Raw genomic sequence first — 20,529 nt, forward strand, 5'->3', positions numbered from 1 at the left:
AAAGATTATGCCAGAAACTAGACGTATAGTTGTACTTGTCTTTTAATTACTTTTTTCTAGATAATAAAATTAATACAATAAATTTACACGTTTATTTTTAGTTTAGTGTGATATATCATATCATAGGATTAGGTAATGCGCGTAGCGAATATAACATCTAATTTGCATGATAATTATTATAGGCATAATGTGTATACTATGTTTTTAATATAAAAAATTATACCGTTTATTAACAAAATTTGGTATCCGTATAATCACTGCGCAATATTTGGCGTACATTAACACTAGTAATTTATTATTCACCTCCTCGTAAAAATTGTTATTTATAAATTAATAATACAGTATACTTCTGGCGGTCACCGCGGGCGAGTATTACGAAAAATTACACGGGAGTAACATTGATTAATTATAAGTACAATTCACGAATTGACTACAATTACATCACGGCTATCGCAAGCTATCATACACGTCTAAAAATTAGTTATCGTTACGTGAATAATAAACACAGATCTCTGTGGTATTCTTTCAATTACATGATACTATCTCTATATACATAGCTAAATAGAAAAATTAATTTGCGTTAGAAAAGTACTATGCGGGATATCCGGCTAATTCTGGGTAACAGAGAATTCAATATTTGTGATAATTTGTATAATTACAATTATAAATAATTACAACAGCCTTGATCAGATCTAAAGGACGTCACTGAATGATTTTGTTCTTAAGGCGTTTTCACTTCAAATACCGTGATTACCGTTTCATTTATTGCTCAGGGTCGCCATTGTTGTAATAAGTTTGTATAAAAATATCCCATCTAGCAATTACGTAGGTGGAGTTTTTCTTGAGCAAAACAGACAGCTACTCGTTGTATGCATACAGTAACCAGTTAAACGTGAATTAGTACCCTATCGCTTCTCTCTGTAACCCAGCGGAGGTAAAGCCTCAAGTCTTTGGGACTCTTGTATATTACATTGCTATTCACCTAATTCCCTACACTCCCATACTCTTTAATGATTAATCATCAATTCACGTTGGAGTATTATGCTGTATTATAGTTTTATGAGGGAAGAATATAAAATAAATCTATTTAAATGCATTTGGCATGTTTTGGTTCCTATATATTTTCTGTCAGTTTTGAAATTAAGATATCTAAATAAATAAGTTATTTTAACACAAAAAAATACTTCCACATCGTGACCTTAATCCAAATTGGCCTTATAAGCATTTATACGCATACGTCATTAAAAAATATTCATTCTACCACATTCCTATGATTCCTAGTCAATTCGAACTCTAAAACATTCTTTTTCTTTTCTTCAGTCATATACGTAATTTGAGATACTTTGTGCCTATTAGGTCACCCCTAATCGAGATCGTTTTTAATTAACTGTCGATATATTAATTATTACGACTTTTTAACTAATTTCGTCTGTGTTGGTTTAACGTTAACGATGCCTGGTTTTATATGAATACTTTGTTTGTTGGACCTATTCCTGCTGGCTGCCGTTGTCGTTTGCAAAACGGACTTTCTATTCTTTACATCCTTTCTTGTGCTCGAGGTAATTGTCTCTGTGATATTTTTTTCAAAATCTGCTTGACGGCTACCCAACTGTGAGATACTTTCGTTTACGAGTTTTTTTGTATTCTTTGCATCCTTACCATCACTACTGTAATTTTTTCGCGAAGGCTGCGGTGTATAATACAAGCTATACCTTTTCGATTTGTTCGATTGTTTTTGTTTTACATCGTGTAGCTCATCAGTGGAACTAGACTTCTTATTTTTCGTCACGTACTCACTACTCGACGTTTGATTAACTCTTTCATCAACATCCTTCCCACCTTGCATCCTTCTACCCACGTGTGGAGTATGACAGCTATATCTTTTATTTCTATGAACTTCATTCCTCGCTGAACTGAGTTCGTCTGTAGAATTACTGACATGGGATGGTTTTTTTTCCCTTCGCTTGACTAAACATTTCTCAGTAACATTCGATGCACTTTCCTGACTTTTGCTAATTTTCTGTGACTGGTTAGAATTCTGTATTTTTTTGGTTGATTTAGAAATACTGTATTCCGACGGAGACTGGATACGACTTGAATTTATAACATTTTTTTTATCGTCTGTGCTAGAATTAGGACACCTTTCTCTTTCGCCAGTTTTATCTGATGATTTCGCTTCATAGATCCTATCACTCTTAGTGAATTTGATGAACTGAACATTTTCAAAGCTATCAGTGGACTCGATACTGTGAGAAGAGTCAGAACTCTGACAAAGAGCTGACCTTGCAAATTGTATATTGACGAAACTATCTGAAGTTTCAATATCATTATCAGAGCTCGATTTTCCATCGTAATTGGACCTGGTACTTAAATCTACGGTATCTACATGTCTAGTCTTGGCAAACTTTGTGAATTTTGATGCATTGTTGTTTGAAGTCTGTGGCGCTTTATTCCAACTGATTTTAGAACAAGTTTGTTTTCCACTATACCGTGTACTCATTGGAGAAATACCGTTATTTGACATTTCCGAGCAGTCCGAAGAGTCGCGATGCGTCGATTTTAATGATTCAAGTTTTTCGACAGACTTAGCATGAGTACTTTTCCGTACACGTACTTTTTTATTCTCTTCGATACTACTTCCACTACCATACTTCTGCCGCTGATTAGAAGATTTCGATCCAGCACTAATTCTCCCGCGGACGTCAGACAATGAATGTCCATTCCTAACAGAGGACGAACGACTGTTTGATTTTAATTTAGGACTTTCATTGCGTGTTGCAATTTCTGACATAGAGCTACCGCAATTCCTCTCTTTGGCAGTCAATTTTCCATTTTTATTGTTCGAACTAGGGTGGATTGAAGCACCGTTCATCGATGGTACAGAATTTAGAGCTGAATTTGGTCTTTCTTTGATATCGGCATCACTCATCTGACCTATGTTATTCATTAAATCATGCATCGATTTTGTCATTGCTCTAATGTCTTCCAAACAGGCAGTATCAAGAGACTGTGGTTCATTGGCATTACAATATCCATTCAAAAAGTCAATTTCATTGATGTGCGTGTCAGATGCAGACAGAGAAACATTACAGTATGTTTTTTGAGATTTGGGAAAGTCAGACCAGTGTCCTTGAGTAAACACAAAGTCTGACAGAGACGAAGTGGGCGCCGCGTAGGCGTATTGACCATCGATTCCTGTGTTATTGCTAGATTCTTGTCTTCTCGTTCCATAGTCATAGCTGAAGTCATACGTGGCTTGTCTTATCGGCTTACGCTGCTTATGCCAGTATTGCTCCGCCGGTTCTGCAGCTGCTGCAGTGGCCTGCTCGCCTCCTAAAAAGCTCTGTTAGTGTACAGAGACCAAACAAAAGAAAATACCGCTACAGATACAACAAACCACTACAAAAGCTGCTGCGAGGAACTTGCGCTGCGTGATTTGCACGATAGAAGCGAATCACAACCAAGGATCAAATTAACGGTTTCTTACGTAAGCAGTTTACGAAGCTGGGCTGTCTATCTCAAGAAAGGGTATACTGGCAAACAAAATACATGTTATAAGCTGCAATAAAATACATAAAGTGCAACTACCAAAATAACACCTCTGTCTCATCTTAAACAAAAAAAAAGGAAGCAAAAAACCCAAGTTTCTGCGCAATTTACAAGATAAATAGAAAAGGGTTTCATTTTCGTAATTCGAAATACATAGAATACGATGTTTCACTAATGAAGAATCTGTTGCAGGCGGACCAGTCTTAGAGAAAATCCCTGATATAACTTTCAGTGCATAAAATTTTGTAAATTGTAAGGTGGTCAGCTGATGATCACGACAATCTTAATACGACGGGAGAGAATTTACAAATGCAAAGTTTTATAGCATTAAATTCCCCCTCTCAATAATATGAATTGAAATCTGGAAATATGCAATTAATAAATTGAACACATAAATTGCAATCACGTACTCAATTTATCCCGATTTTTCAGTATTTTCTGTTATCTATCTGAATCTTATTACACCTACACCCTCGGAGAATACTCCTATATACCTCACATTTAGTTTACGCACCAAGATTGTATGTCACTTTATTTATATTTTGAAACAGATAAGCTTGAAGTACTATATAATCTGAAATCAAGTAGTGCGAACATCTAGTAATACAAAGCTAAGAAATGTGCCAATAAGTGCAAGGTAATAAAATGGTATTCAGTTCAAAGTTCGTTGCAACAGAGCCCAGCGTACACGATAGTAAGAGATGATAATGAGAGCAAAAGCTGTACTCGGATTGAAGCTATTGAATCAAGCTACTAACCAACTAATTACTGAAATTTTATGTGTCCGATTAGATATAAATATAGCTGCGTATATACAGAACAGAACCTATCACTGGAATCAACCATTCCTAGCACCTTTCTTTTTACTACAACCGAAACGGGCGTTTAGGGCTGCAAAGAAGTAACCTACAGGTATGAGTTTTCAGGCATGCAAATATGAACTATTATATCCGGTAAATCTAATTATAAAAAGTATATGAGTAAAAAATTACCGCGAGCCATGGATGGTCCAGAACATCTTCGGCGCTAAATCTCAGCTCTGGTTGCACTTGGAGCATATTCGATATCAGCTGTTTGGCTGATTCGGATACAGAGTCCCAGTACGGCGCTGTGTACTCGTAATGTCCACTCAAAATACGCTCAAACAGCTCCTCCTGCTCATTTTCAGGAGACACAAATGGTGGAAAGCCACACAACAAAATATACATAATTACGCCAGCAGCCCACACGTCAATCTGTGAATAACAAAAAGTAGGCATTCAACTTTTGTATCGAAAATTAACTTTATTTATTCTTATGAATATTTCTAATATAAAACGTAGGCAGATTATGATATGGTTATAAATATTTATAGTCAGAAAAGAATAAGTCATACAGAGGAAATGATCAGGTTGGTGTCAATGACTCAAGCTAATTATAAATCTCATCCAAGTAAAATCACCAAGTGTCTTTTAGAGTAATTAAAAAAACAATAATTCAAAGAAACTTTGCCAGTCTTTACAATTGAAATTGACAGAATTTACCACCAAAATCCACACGGGCATTTACTAATATTTTCCACCCTCAAGTATAAATAAAATAAATAAAAGATATTGTTATTCATGTGAATTTCAAGCACATATACCCAAGAATATATATAGGAATATATCGAGCATAAGAAGTTTACAGTTTAACCAACACATAAATGGAAACGCAGCTGACTTCTGACAAAATTAGTAGGTGTAACCGTAGGAGGAAAGTTGTCTATCCATATCTGTCTATATGTTCCCAAGTAGCTCACACAGGCCATCAGCATTCCATAATCTGTTCATTGCTCCGTTTATTTTCGAAATTTAAACCAATTGAAACAACCAAATTATTTATACAAATGGATGCGTAAATTTCATAAGATATTCATATTTCGAGGAATAGAAAAAAAAAATCGACACACTTACCTTTAATCCGTAGCCCACTTCAGCAAGTATTTCAGGAGCGACATAGGTAGGGGTTCCGCAAACCGTGTATAAAGGTTCCCTGACGAGTTGTGCAAGACCGAAATCTCCCAACTTCAAACATGTTACACGACTTCCTTCCATCTCGACTAGGAGATTCTCTGGTTTGACGTCACGATGTACTATGTGGTGCGCGTGTAAGTATGCTAGGGCTGATACTAAATGAGTGATCATCACGCTAGCCTCTGCTTCGGAAAATTTCGTAGCAGCTGCTATTGCATCAAATAGATCACCACCCTGATAAAAAATAAGTTTTAGTTTAGGAAACAAGTCACCTAAAGGAATGTAGTTCTAAAAATGATGGAAGGAAAACAATAGTACTGAAACCCGGTTTCCTTTACCTTGACTAACTCCATGACTAAGAACAATTGGTCAGTTGTTTCTTGTTCGGCAATCAAGCTAATTATATTCGGATGACAAACTTGTTTCATTATTGCAATTTCACTGTCCAGCATTGTTCCTTGACCTTGACATTTATATTTATCGATAATTTTCAACGCGTACTCTACCCCAGTTCTCCTGCGAACAACAAAATTTCAAAATGTCAGTGAAATAGATAAACAGAAGACACCAAATCACATTACAGCAATCAGCTTCAGAATGGAACTGAGTACCACGATCACAAATAGATTGTCACGAAGTGAAAACTCTGTAATTGTACAAGTCTACGTTTCAATAAGTGTGAATGAATAATTAAAATTTTTAAGCTTCTCTAGTATGTCTATGTAATAAAAAAATGTATACTATTATACAAGTAGAAACACGAGTAAAGGCACGAAAAAGCCCAATGTCATTATGAAACTCACCTCTGGATACAGTGCCGCACAACAGCAAAATTTCCATCTCCAATAACATGTCCGGCTACAAAATGCATTCTGAGGGGTAGTGGTAGTTGTACAAAAACAGGACTTGGTGTTCTGACTTGTGGTATGCTGAGAGCTTTCTTTCCTGATTTCTTCGGCATTGGAGGCATGGGACCCCCATATCTCTTGGTCAGGCCATGGCCTCTCCTAAAGCTTTGAACAGCTTTGGATTCCTCAAAGTCAAGTTCGAAATCTTCCTGAGTCAATTTGTCTGTACCATAAGCCAAGAAAATTTCCTCATTTTGAAAAAACTGTTCCAACGTTGTGACCTGAACACCACTCAAAGTATAAACTTTTCTCACAGCACCAGAATCTAACTTAACTGCTTCTGTGATCGCTTCTAAAGCGTGCTCAAGACTCGGAGCATTTCTTTTGTTCAACAAGAGCCGCAGCACCCTGCGAGGTTTTGTTCCATGCCTAATCAACGTCACAATTTTGGCCTGAACATAGATAGGAACAGAAGTAGTCAGGCGACCGGTTCCAGCCGGTGACTGCGGTAGTCCAGATAGCGAGCTGCCCCTCCGAACTTTTGATGCAGAATATTCGACTTTTTTGAAAGTCTCACCTTGTCCAGAGCAAACGTAACATTTTCCATCCTCCAAATCGCCGACACTTACCACTTTCCTTCCATCCATTGTGTAAATGGCTCTAACTCCATTGGGCAATGTTACATTTGAAATTAATGCTCTTGTCAAATCCGTTGCCAAACTGTCAAAGCTCCTATATCTTTCAGGGGTCACTGCCATTACTACACCGGTATAGAATTTGTCTCCGTTGCGAAAAAAACGGACGCGTTTCGCCTTCTTTGCTGGTGGTGTTCGAAGCAGATTCAACGAGTGCCGTGATGTTACATCAAGCAAGCGTTCTTCCAATGTCACATTTGTCATAGCGCCTACTTCACCTCCTCCAGAGAGACTACTGCCTCCCGAAGGCGAGGCACCCCGACTCAACGGTTCCTCCATCATCCTGCGTTTCAAACAATCAACTTTTAACTATCACATAATATATTCATTTATAATATATTCTATCTTTAAGACGTTTTACCAGTTACAAAAACACAATATAACAAAAATCTTGAATAACAATAGGACTGCGATGTTGTTCACAAATTTCAAGATTCCACCAATTCACCATTTGTGACTAACGCACGCATAGTTATATCATCAGGAGTGATATGTATATGATGTACGAAACTCTGTGCAACAGCTGGTTTGAACAAAACATAATAAACAATAGATCGGTGTGGATTGCATTTATTTCGACAAATCAAGCTTCTTTATAAATGTTGATAGTTCTCCCTAATGTTGACCAAAAATCGTATCACTGTCCAGGGCTCGTTATCACAATTAGCAGTCGCTAATCGCGCCAAATTCAGTAAAATGAAACATAAACACAGACTCGCCGACTGCACTATCTTTTACCGCAAACAGAAACCTACCCAGCAAAAATATAAACACATATTGCCCCACTCTCACGATGAAATTCAGTATCCCACAAGTTTTATCAGTCTACAGATTTTTAGAGCTTTCACTTAAGTCTTATATCAATACGATCGATGCACAAAGAGCCAAAATATACTAGTTCTGATATTTACAACGTCGACGAAATCGTCACTTCGATCAAGAATTTTCGCCGACTTTCAGACCTCGTTTTAAAACTGTATGGTATTTTTCTAAAAAGGCCTACCAATCACCACTTACTAATTTTATTTTTTTTCTTAGGACTTTCATCAGTGTATGAGTTGTTTTATTATTTATTCATACTTAATTAACATTTGTAGTTGGATAAGTTTAGGGTCGGTCTGACCCCAGTGTGATTCCAGAGAGATGTGGAAGCTAAGGGTTGAGTTTCAATCCTGCTTTTATTGTGCATTTACAAACATATACTTGGCAGTAATATGTGATTTCATTATTTTTTTATAAAGGACGAGGACACATGTTTAATGTACTTGGTGAAAAGTTTTTGCACCAAGGTGCTTTTTGGTTGATAATTCAATTTTACATTCTCAACAGAAAGTCACGCGATGACAAAATGACAATTTAACTGTACATGGTACTTTAATTTTTCCCATGACTATTTCTTACTAGTAACATTATTGAATACATTGACAAGACCTGACTCAATAATTTGAAGCGATAATATATTTGAGAGAATTCCATTGCTTGTTCCTCATTTTAGATTAATTTTAAGCTATAGGGCACATCATGACGCACCTTTGTCGTGTCGAAAGTCTGAAGAATGTTTAAAAATTTCAAAATTCCAATTACCATTTATAATAAATAAATAATTGACACTTCGAAAACTATAATTTCCTCTACTATCCCAGCTGTGTAATTAAACTATACGCCTCTGCTACATAAGAAGTAAGGCAGCACGATATTGGGCAACTTATCATTATACGTTGGTAAGAAAGGTTCACTTTATAAAATATATTTAATAAAGGTTCAGGAAAAGTAATTATTTGTAATTTTTGTCTTTTTCATAAGCAGATACAAATGTTTATAACAACAACTAAAGTGCTAGAGAATATACACAATATTAATTTGGTTAAAAAATGAGTAGCTTGGACTCTGTGGTCTAATGTGATAAGTATTCTTATTAATAGCACAATTGCTGAAGTTATAACCACTCATTTCATTTTCAGTTTTTATTTATCGTCAAACTATTTTCCCCAAGTTTTACCTAATAAATCATGTTTCAAATTATAACAATTGCTGTCTCACGTCAATAAAAAGTTTTGCTGAAAAACCCTTGTTTTATTTATTTACTTGATACCAAGCAGTTTTTTGCTGCAATAATTTGTATCCAAATAAAGCAGTACGATATATATCAAGACAATATATAGCCTCGAGTTACTTTGCATTGTGAATTGAAAAGTTTACTTGTATAAGAAATAGCTGATGGTTCAATTTGCAACATTTTTCTTACCTGTATATGTTTTCTATATTTTCACGGATAAAAATATTAATGAATAAAGAGCGAAGCCGCGTCGACACACAAAGGATGGAGTGATTATATATAAGCAGGACTGAATAACGGAGAAATAAAAGTTTAAAGTATTGTGTTACATTGGTGAACAGGTAAGCAAGAGTTGAAAAGCAAAAGGGGAATGAACTTTAGGCAACTACGATTACAACACTGGATTATTTTTAGCCATCAATATAAAGTGTGTTAGGAAAGTAAATAATTCAAAAAAAGTGGTAACGCCATAGTATCATAGGTAAGTGGTTAAACTATATCTGTTACCACCCTCAAATTCCAGAGCTAATCCCATAGCTTTAAAACTCTATGATTCTGAGCATACATATTGTACGCACACGTAAGTACTGCAATGATGTATAACTGCATAATAGGTAATCTGTGTACAAAGGGTACACAGTAATTGCAAATCAGTATGCAAAACATGCTAAAAGCGTGACTAATATCAGCCAAAACCCGACAACACCATTGAAAAGAGAGGGAGATATAACGATAAGATCTGAACTACACGTAGATATAGGTATACCGTACATGCTCTGTGTGTATAAATATCATACCTATAGGTATGCACAGGGTACAACTCGTGGGAGGAGGAGGGGAGGGGCTGGCGCGTTAAGAGAGGGTGGTACAATGACCCACGGTAACAGCAATTAAACTGTTTCAAAGTGTATGTTTAAACTTGGGATAATAATTGCGATAATCGTTAACGGTCCAAGTTGCAACACCCTGTACGTGGATTAATTTATACGGTAATTTTCACAGCTACGAATCCCGGCACTACATCACTAAGCGAAGAATCAAGCAATCTCACGGCAAATATATTCATGCAAATATCGTTGAACTCGCGCAGGATCACCGGTCACAATTTTACACGTTATAGAAAAATCAAATGTATATACCGACCGATTAGTATAACATATAAAGAGAACGAGGCAGCTCTGACAGATCGTGCGACGAAGGATTTTCTAACCTACAGATTCGGTCTAATCCTTTACGCAGCACACTCAATATATACAGATGTAAGACCTCGGGTTGTTACTCGGCTCGCTGTCGTGTCAAGAATCGTTCCACTGGTCATGACGAAGGAGAAATAAAGAAATGATTAAAGTACGGTGGTTCACCTGTCTCGCTGCAACTGACGACGGCTGAATTGATAAAATACGTTGACTGGAACGGCAGAAATGATTCACTACTGGCCTGACATATTTTCAAGGAATTGAAACTTCACGCTTCAACGGACTTGTTACTCAACTAGAGGATAAACACTCCTATATTACGTTACAGCACCCACGCGATCTTTTATTTCCGTTGAACAGATTGATTTCTTCGCCGCACAAATCCCGTAATCACGCACCACGATCTTCCTCCGAAGGCAGACTGCGATCCAATAAATCTTGTAAAGTAGGCATGTAGATACGTACCTACATAACATACATAGGCGTAAGCCACGCGTAAACGAAAACACAGCGGCTGGCCGGAGGGGGATAGGAGGAAAAAATGGCAGACATATTGAGACCACGGGCTGAGACCTCACACCACATGCTTAGCCGGAAACTAACCATTCGGAAGTATGAAAACATTCACGTTTTATCATGGAAAAGAAAATTTTTCCGAATAAAAAAAAATCATCACCACTGCAAATAACTGAATATTTATCGTTATACACAACCGTACTATTTATAAACATATAATATTTCCATTTTTTCAATCTATATTTCCACATAGTATTCATGTACTCATTTTATTCATTTTTATACCAATATTTACACTTGATAATGCTATTCTCTTTTTTTTTAACGATTATAAACCGTATTAGTCATGATATACAAACTTAATATACGTGCATGCGTATGCTGTGTGGATGATTGTGTCATCTATATATTACAAGCTGCTTAGAGCACGATTCATGTTCAGTTATTAAAATCGCAGATGTGGTTTATTCTTGATCATATGCCTGAAACAGAAATAAAACCATTATGACACCGTATATCATAAATTAGAAAGTCAACAGCTTAGAGGTCTTTTTACCTATTGGAGACCAGAAATCTTACGCTTGGAATTTGATCTACTTCTAGTTCTCTCTTGGTATACAAAAAGTTGGTAAAAAAAAGTTAGCTGCTCTATGCCTTTTCTAATCCGTTCATTCCTCCAAACTATTATCTATTACTAAACTACACTGCTCAACTGTCAAGTCAATTAAACCACTATGCAAGTGAAGTTCGATGTTTAAACAAAGTTGGTAAAACTGGTCCTCATACATACAACTTTAGAGAAAATTGCTGGCTGATATTTGACAGTAGAATAGGATTAATAATAATAATAATAATAATAATAATAATAATAATAATAAAACTTTGGTAGAACACAGAAGTTTGACAACACACATGCTGTAACATATTTCAAATAAATGTAAAAATTATCTGAATGCTAAGACAGCTTTTTTCCTTACAGAAAAATTAGGCAAATAAAAAAAAAAAAAAAAAAACAATAACCGTCAGAATTATTGATATTCTTTAATCGCAAAAAGTTATGAATTTCGCTATTTGGTACATAAATTGATCTTACTTGTCCAATTGCTCCCAGAAGACCATCAATGCTGCTCTATCTAAATGCCTCTTGGTGCGACTCAGTTCCACAACAGTTACTGCCCACTTGGCAACATTTGCATCTAGCTTCATTTCGTCGTATTTCAAATGAAAGGCACAAACTGAAATCATATTAGTAAAAACATATAAAACTTGGTCAGGCATTTTTGTGAAAAGCAATAGTATGAAAACTATTTGAATTCTCCAACCACCAAATGAAAAAAAGTTTGGGTGACAAAAACTTAATTACAGAATAAAACTACAGGATCTGTCACGTATCAAAGTGACATTGACCAGTAATGTAGATATATTGAATTGTCTTACTTTTTGAAAATATCTCGACAGGATTTCCGTCGTAAGGCCAACCTTTGAACTGCCATGCAGGACCCATAACAAACACCGCAACGACTCTCTCCCAGTCTGCATTGGTCAACTTTTGGGGATTATCAACAACTCTATAAGGAACAGTGAGACCACCATCTTTTCTTCGCTGAAGAAGAATCTCATTCTCCCTTTTACCACCTTGTGCTCGCTTTTCCTCGTTGCTAACATACTTCAATTCTTGCAATACTTCTTTGGCATTGTACATCGTTATAAGAGATGTAGTTGCACTGGGTATAATTATTATGGGTGTTCTACTTGGTCTTTTATTCTGAGCTGCTTGTTGTGGAGTCAGTTTTGCAGCAGATGCAGGAAGTAATCCGGAGCTTGGTGTAGCAGCAGGATTGACTGTGGGCTTTCTTATTGCGGGATTGGTACCTTCAGTCACAGATTTTAGCGTCATACCATGATAAGTCCCCATTGTGTCGATTTTGAATCCCTCAGTTTCTTCTTTTTGACGAATAAATCTTTCCTGGTCATAACGATTGTAAACTGCTGGTTGTGGCAATGGGCGCATAGGTGTAGACCTTGGCGTAACCATTGGTGCGGGTATTGCAGGCCCTTTTTGCATCCTGCCTTCTTCTCTGGCTTTGATACTTTGAAGTATGGCAAATATGTTCTTGGCAAACATTTTACCTGCACTTTGAAGTATCGTTGCTCTAGTTCTCCACTGTCTTTCTCTAGATACGATGTCCTTAGTATCATCGACATCCATGTCTAGTATAACACGCAAATCCGAACCCATACCAATGTCGTCATTTTCCTTGATTGTAGTACGCTTTTTTGCCAAACGTTTAGCTTTGATTGCAGCAATTTTCTCAACAGACATTGCCTCTGAAAGAGATTTGATATTGTCGACTGTGACAGAAGCTTCTTTTGGCGCATCCAGTCGCGCTGCCAATTGTTCCTTCACCTTCTGAACATGTGTCTCTTCAAAACGTGGCTTCTTAGAAAGTCCCGCATCTAGCCCATCTTCGGCAGTCCGTTTTACTTGTGTTGGTATTTCCAATGGAGCTGATTTATCTATGGAGGCTGAGGTGGCTGTTTCACCATTAAGGTAAGCCAGCAGATCTTTTCTGTCCGGACGGCGCACCACAGGTATATTCTCTGCGGCGGCTTGCCGTACATACACTGGATGCGTGAGTTGAACATGTTTCAATAAAAATAAAAGGCATTCAAGAGTATAGTACTCCTTAGGTGTGCCTTCCTTTCCGGATCTGCAAAATGTAAGCAGAAAACTGAAAATTTCACAACCAAACAATTACAAGGACTACAAAATATATGTCGATTCGTAGACAAACCCAAAAACTAACATGCAATTGAAATCTTACCACTTTGTAATATAAAAAAAATTAAATTCATGACATTTCACATTTTGACAAAGATCAAGCTATTATCTTATATTTCTTGTTTGCGTTTCGTTATGTGACTGAAGTTTCATGTCTCGCTGACTCGTTTGATGCAAGTGAAATCGAGATATAAACATTGCGCAATTGTTTTGGATAATTATAAATGTAGGTAATTGTTTACAGCTTCATTTAACATTTCATAGTGTCCAAATCTATGATTATGCAATAATAAATTTAATAAACATGTTTTGTTTATTTGGCGATTCGCTGGAGAAAAAGAATGTGAGAAGGTATAATGATACCTCTTTCTTCACATCGTGGATTACACTTGAACATTCATCAACAATGTATGATATTTGAATGCTAGTAGAAATCAAGTTTGAAATTTGTGAACAGCAGAAAATCTTATCGTATCTCCGTAGAAATTTCACATTTGATTCGTTCGTAAATTCCAAAATACAGCGACAGCTACGTCGATGTACAAAAAGAAAATCTTCATAATAAATAGGAGGAAGCACTTAAACTTGACTGCGTTTGTTTGCTACATTTACTCAATGTATCAGAGCGTGTTTGCATCACACGAAAAGACTTCACCTTATTATACGTGTACAAATTTGTTGAGAAATGGCCCACGTTGAATTTCATCCGCCACTGAAGTAACCAGTTCTTAAAATATCGGTGAAGAATAAGGATTGTATAACACTGATTTCAGTCAGCTACACATGAATGCAATATAAAAACTTAAATAATCTTTATGCCAAAAAAAGCAAAACGACGAGCCTGATTTTTGGTTGTAGTTTGCCCAGATTGGAAAGTAGTATAAGAAATATAATGAGATTTTTTGGAGGAGATCCTTACCCGTATGTCAAATAGTTTGTCTTGACATTTTTTGGCCATGAGAATTCACCAAATATAATTTGGTTTTCACGTTCAATAATTTCCTTTTTATTTACGTTGAATTGGCGAAGCAAACTCAACGGATCCGCCATGGTTGTTTACCGTGACGGTTTCGTTCCGCAGTTCCCACCGTCCACCACCGTCCACGCACGCTTCTACTGAGCAGAGAGTACTGAGGTTGTACAGGCCGACTTTGGGTACGTTCGACTTGGTCGCTTTGAGCCACATTGAGCGCTGTGAACGCCATATCCTATAGCATTTATATGTATATTTATATATGTGCTGAAGCCGTAAGCGCCCAAGTCGAACGCACCCATTGCTTTCCGCTGAAAACCAGACTCGCGTGTCGACAAATACACGTGTTCGTGTAAGTCGTGACATTTTTGAATTCGAAAGATGGTTCGAAAATTGAAACATCACGAGAAGAAGTTGCTGAAAAAAGTAGACTTTATTTCTTGGGAGGTAGACAATAACTTGCACGAGATTAAAATTTTGAAAAAATACCGAATCCAAAAAAGAGAAGATTATACGAAGTGAGTTGTCATTTTCAGTATAACCTCCACATGATCGAAATATTCGATACATTTCTCTCCGAGATATTGACATCACCTAAGCTACTGTTTCCTTGAAACTGTTCGTTATGTTTCTAATTTTTAACTTATGTGTACGTATAACAACTACTTTATTTCAGATACAACAAATTATCACGACAAATTCGAGAACTGGCTAGAAAGATCAAGGAAGTAGATGCTGAGCATCCATTCAGAATAGAGCAAAGTGCCATGTTGCTGGAGAAATTGTATATGATGGGTCTCATTTCCACTAAGTGGGATTTATCTCTGTGCGAGAAAGTTACAGCCAGCTGTTTTTGTAGAAGAAGATTACCTGTCGTTATGGTTCGTAATAAAATGAGTGAAACCATTAAAATGGCGACAAAGCTAATCGAACAAGCTCATGTACGTGTTGGACCTGAAGTCATTAAGGACCCAGCATTTCTTGTAACAAGGTATATACTTTTTTTTAAATCATTAATATCCTAATTCAATCAAAACAAATTGGCATTATTTTTAAAAATATAATGATATACTTTTCTAATTTACTTAGGGTAGTTGACGGTAGAGTTAATAAATAATACATATTCTATATCAGTTATAACTTACCAGAGTAACTTGAAAGATATTTCTGTGAATACTTTACAGTTTTTCCTGGTTCACATTAAAGATCTTAGAACTAGACAATAATCCTTATTCTATATGACATTTGAGAGACATAAAGTAATTATTCAGTTTGATATTAGACAGTAAATTTAGTTTTAGTCTGTAAATAATAACACCAAATAAAATTAACTGGTACAAGTATCTATCAATTTTTAAATTTTGCTAACTATCTGAAATTGACATCCCTAAAATGCTAATCGTAATAATTTTCGATTTCCAGAAACTTGGAAGACTTTGTGACATGGGTTGATACTTCAGCAATAAGGAAACATGTATTGGAATACAATGAAATGGTAGGTGTCATGTTCTGGAGCAAGTAATAATATGTCGTTTGTTACACTTTGTGTTGCAAAATCTAAGAAAATGTTCTAATACACAACATTTTTCAACATATTTCGTTACAATTTGTGACAATCATTTATCTAATGAATTGCATGTGCTGTACTGTTTCAGAAAGATGACTTTGAGGGTATATGAACATTCTGATGAAATGCCGCAGAACAATCAATGGCGATATAGTTTTCTGAAACCAGTTTCCTGATCTTTATTACCGTTGTAAAAAACTGCAGTATTATTCAACAGTCGTGGTGGTCTTCCTAGTTTCACGTGGGATGAAGGCAGTGAACAATTACGTGAAGAAATGCTCGGATTTGTTGTATCGCGTATTTCCATGTAATCACTTGTTGAGAATAAATCTTTTGACGGTATTGACAATTTCTCCGGCGAATAAAAAGTGGTATTTTCACGAGCACGCTTTGCATTGTTCACATCATGAATGTTACTTTTTCTCTTCAACTTGTTTGAGATTACCACATTACACATAAGGTGTTGATCTGGTCTTGAATGGGATGAAGAAGGCATTGGAAAGTTTGCATAATAAAAAAAATTTTGGTCGCTTTTTGTACCACTTGATTCTGCGAATTTACTTGTAAATAATGTATTATTTGACACTGATGATTCTTCAGGTGAATAAAAAATGTCGTTTTTAACAGTGAGCTGCAAATTTTCTAGATTCTTTCTGTTAGATTGTGCTTTTTGTGTGTTCATGGCTAATATATCATTGACCGATAGTTTTGAATTTTCATTTGATCTAGTTTGCGATTTCGATGGCATTGAAAACTTATCAGAGCGACTTGGATCATTTTTTATACTGCCTAATCCAACGTAATCACCTGACACTGATGACCCTTCATCGGGTACGTAAAAAATTGTGTTTTTATTAGCCAGTTTTGAATGATCCAAGTCACATATGTTACTTTTTCCTTCTTCAACATTTTTGGCTACCGCATTATTGCTAAAAATTGAAGCATTTAAATTTGACTGTGGCATTTCATATCCTGCAGCAATTTGTTGTCGAACTGTTTGATTGTTTTTCGGAACCTTGTTTCTGCTGAACAATATTTGCGGAATGGAACCACTTTCTTGGCCAGAGGAGTGCCATATACTCTTGACATCTGGTTTATAAGTTTTATGATTATTCGAAATTTTCTTCAGGGAGCCAAACATATTCGAGGCATTGTGACGCACAAATGCTTCAGTAATTTGACCATCCTTAAACTTTGTATCCATTTGTTGATTCACAGCTGGAAGGGTATCGTACTTTGATTTATTTGTCGTAGGTACATAAAATTTTTCACGTTTAAGATCTGTTGTTATATCAGTGCATACACTATTTTCAAGTGTTACCGGGTTGATGGAAACTCCAGTACTATTAGGCGGATTATTTATGTTGTTAGGAAAATCTTGAGGGATATTTGGAAATGGCATATTCGACGGCGGTACGTAAAATATGTTCTTATTTTTAAGGTCTTTCACTGCATTATTAGAAGTCTGAACATTGGATTTGGTATTACTAAGGGTCTCACAAATAGTTGCTTCATCAACACTGTCCACATGTGGCTTCAAGTTGTTTTCTGCATGCTCTGCACGAAGCACAGCCCCTACCTTGGAAACTATCGTACTGAAAATGATAATGATGCGATGAGTTTACAATCATGATCAATGTGACAACGTAATTTATTGAACTATCGATCTTTGCCTGCATGATATGTAGGAAAACTAGAATATGCTGCGCACCTAAGTCTGAGTATTTCCTGAAGTAGTATTTTCACGTACTGTCGTCTGTTCTGAAAGGCACGTCTCATTTTATCATAGTCTGGCTCAGGAGCACGATTTGTCACCCAATTGGGCAGTACCAGATCGTTCTTATCCGTAGTAATAATACCTGTCTGTTCAGGTTTGAAGAATATATTCTGTTTGTTTACACCGCCTTCAGTTGTTGCTTTCTTTAATTGGACAACATCTATTTTTTCTGCTTTTACATAAGCTTCTGTTTCAATTGTTTGCAGTTGTGACTCAGACAGCATATCCAAACTAAAATCGCCTGGAGATGTCTGATGGTTTGTATTCCCAATATTCTCATCTTTTGGCGAATCAACATTTGGAAAGAGATTGTTGGTCAAGTTGGAAAGCATCCTCTTTTCTAATGTCCTTGCATCTTCCTTCTCAACCCTATTCAACTTTTCCCTAATCATAAATTCTGTATTCACATTATCTGGTAAATTTATTGTTTCTCCATCAGCATTAATATTAACTGTATTTAAAACAGCTAGTTGCCTGTTTCTTGTTTCTGCATTTTCCACACTCAAATTCTGTGAAGTTGTGAAACTCGTGATACTATTATTTATATGAATAGGAACGATTTCTTTCTTTTCAAGTGTGTCTTTTTCTCGTATGGTATCCATCTGTGATTCTATCGAAAGTTCTAAGAAGGAGTTACTTGAAATTTCCAAACCCTTTTCATTTCCGAGCTGTTGATCCCTTAGCGATTCAGAACTTTTCCCTGGATCATCGATAGGATTAACAAGATTGATGCCCTTCACTGTCGTTTCTTCTTCGTTCCGCATAACCTTCAACTGTATGACAGACAAATGTGCCTCGGATTTTAGTGTAGTATCGGTGGATGAACTTTGCATCTCATTATATCCAGTTTTTGAATCAATCGTGGCAATGATGCTGCCTAAGTCTCTGTTAACAGTGATATTGTTCTTTTTTGATGCTTCGTGAATCGGTTGAGTAGTTGAGTTGGCAAGTTGTTGGAGATTCAAATCAACCAACTTTTCTGTAGTGCTTGTATCTCTTATCATTTTGTCATTGAGTGTGCATTGGAGTGAACCATTTCCATCAGTCTCGTGCTGAGGCAATATTTGGAATTTTTCATTAGTGCTTGAGCAGTCAATATTATCATTAGAATCCATGAAATACATTTCTTCAATTGTACTTTGATTAAATGTAGAACTGCTATCTTCTGTGGGAGTATCTTGTACATTCAGATTTTGTGATGGTGTTAATTGTTCTAAGAAAATATCACTACTTTCAAACGAAATGCTTTTACTTGTCCTGTACGTTTGTTCAAGGTCCATACCCATCTCTCCTTGTTTTATGTCTTCTAATTTTGCAAAGTCAGTTTGAAGTAGCACAGAAAACTGTTTTGAATTTTCTGTGTTTACTTTATCGTTATTCCAGTCATCAAGACATTTGTTTTTTGACTGCCTCAAAGTAAGAGCATTACTGACATTTTCGTTACATTTTATAATCTCTGGAGAATGGTTTCCTTTGATGAAGGGTATCAGTCCAAACCCTTCAATCAAATTTGACATAAATTTGTCAGGTAGAACAGAAAATTTGTTTCTGCTATCACTCTTACTTCCTGTAAGCTTCGCTAGGATGTTATCTTCGGATTTAAACTTTCTTAAACTGTGGAAATGAGTCTTCTTTGATGAAATAAACTCTACCAAACAAGTTTCAGAATTCCATGACATAGTAAGAGATCGTTTACATGTAAATTGGTCCTTGCTTGACTTCCCATTGCAAATCTCAACAGAGTTTTTGGTCAAGGATTGATCAAGTTCCAGTGCTGTCTTTTCCGTTTCATTTAAATACTGTTCAGAAATTTGTGGTCGATTTGATTCTAATAACAAATTAGGTGTAAATGAAGAATTCTGTAAGCCAATACTATGATATGATGAATTTAAAATATTCGGGGAAATATACCCTGTTACACTTTTAGTTTTATCATCACACACAGATTCGGATAAGTCTACGGTTCCATTCATCGCAGGTGAGAAGCTGCTAGTTTCGGACATGGCAAAGTATTCTTGAAACTCCTTTTCCATTTCAACCGAACTATTAATAGCACGTTCAATATAGCTATTAAGTCTATTCGTGAATTTGCATTGAGAGCACAAGCTTCCTTGGATCCCTAAATTCAAATCAAAACTCTCATTTACTTCCATAATCTGAGCTGGATCGTCTATGAGTATCTGGTCAACAGTATTCTTCAGTGTTACATTTGTAGTGGCGAAACTATCATTTCTTATGTTCGAATTAATACAATTGCTTTCATTCCCATATTCAAATTCATCAAAAATGTTGGAATTCATACTTTTGATATTTTCACGTGCATCCCCAGTTTCCTTACTTATTTTCCCAGTCGATTGTGGCGATCGCGGTGATTTACAGGTTATCGTCAATTCATATTTAGGGTTTGCCATTTCTGACTACCCGTGATTTAAACTATTTGGGACAGGTTCCGTACTGACTATACTGAATACAGAGAGAAACCTAACAGAATCCAAATTTCTTCGCTACTGTTGATCAGTTTCGTAACGCTGCACAGATTTCGGTCAACGGTGACCGTTTATTGGTCGGAACATTTC

General features: G+C 36.2%; 4 protein-coding genes across 7 annotated transcripts; 1 reads left to right on the forward strand and 3 right to left on the reverse strand.

The window, feature by feature from the left end:
• Nucleotides 1-24: 24 nt before the first annotated feature.
• Nucleotides 25-10,795, reverse strand: LOC124300597 (serine/threonine-protein kinase GD17699). Of its 3 annotated transcripts, none has more exons than XM_046754870.1 (6): nt 10,504-10,795; nt 6,347-7,369; nt 5,882-6,059; nt 5,484-5,777; nt 4,542-4,784; nt 25-3,343 (listed from the first exon to the last, which is right to left on the reverse strand). In XM_046754870.1, the coding sequence occupies exons 2-6, from the start codon at nt 7,366-7,368 to the stop codon at nt 1,406-1,408; spliced, it is 3,675 nt and encodes a 1,224-aa protein (XP_046610826.1). In that variant the 5' UTR covers nt 7,369; nt 10,504-10,795; the 3' UTR covers nt 25-1,405. The 3 variants fall into 3 exon arrangements, with proteins under 3 accessions (XP_046610826.1, XP_046610827.1, XP_046610828.1); XM_046754871.1 differs by lacking the exon at nt 10,504-10,795 and adding an exon at nt 10,194-10,476; XM_046754872.1 differs by having other exon boundaries at nt 3,115-3,333.
• A 312-nt stretch (nt 10,796-11,107) lies between these two features.
• On the reverse strand, nt 11,108-14,773 carry LOC124300599 (parafibromin). Its single transcript, XM_046754875.1, has 4 exons — nt 14,556-14,773; nt 12,292-13,565; nt 11,948-12,089; nt 11,108-11,336 (listed from the first exon to the last, which is right to left on the reverse strand). Exons 1-4 carry the CDS (start codon nt 14,684-14,686, stop codon nt 11,300-11,302), a joined length of 1,584 nt encoding a protein of 527 aa, XP_046610831.1. The 5' UTR covers nt 14,687-14,773; the 3' UTR covers nt 11,108-11,299.
• A 41-nt stretch (nt 14,774-14,814) lies between these two features.
• Nucleotides 14,815-16,800, forward strand: LOC124300602 (U3 small nucleolar ribonucleoprotein protein IMP3). Of its 2 annotated transcripts, none has more exons than XM_046754880.1 (4): nt 14,815-14,961; nt 15,286-15,600; nt 16,032-16,104; nt 16,265-16,800. In XM_046754880.1, the coding sequence occupies exons 1-4, from the start codon at nt 14,858-14,860 to the stop codon at nt 16,286-16,288; spliced, it is 516 nt and encodes a 171-aa protein (XP_046610836.1). In that variant the 5' UTR covers nt 14,815-14,857; the 3' UTR covers nt 16,289-16,800. The 2 variants fall into 2 exon arrangements, with proteins under 2 accessions (XP_046610836.1, XP_046610835.1); XM_046754879.1 differs by having other exon boundaries at nt 14,883-15,127.
• Nucleotides 15,476-20,459, reverse strand: LOC124300596 (uncharacterized). Its single transcript, XM_046754869.1, has 2 exons — nt 17,888-20,459; nt 15,476-17,771 (listed from the first exon to the last, which is right to left on the reverse strand). The coding sequence occupies exons 1-2, from the start codon at nt 20,362-20,364 to the stop codon at nt 16,316-16,318; spliced, it is 3,933 nt and encodes a 1,310-aa protein (XP_046610825.1). The 5' UTR covers nt 20,365-20,459; the 3' UTR covers nt 15,476-16,315.
• Nucleotides 20,460-20,529: the final 70 nt, after the last annotated feature.

The sequence above is a fragment of the Neodiprion virginianus genome, chromosome 3, assembly GCF_021901495.1.
Source record: "Neodiprion virginianus isolate iyNeoVirg1 chromosome 3, iyNeoVirg1.1, whole genome shotgun sequence".
Taxonomy (NCBI): domain Eukaryota; kingdom Metazoa; phylum Arthropoda; class Insecta; order Hymenoptera; family Diprionidae; genus Neodiprion; species Neodiprion virginianus.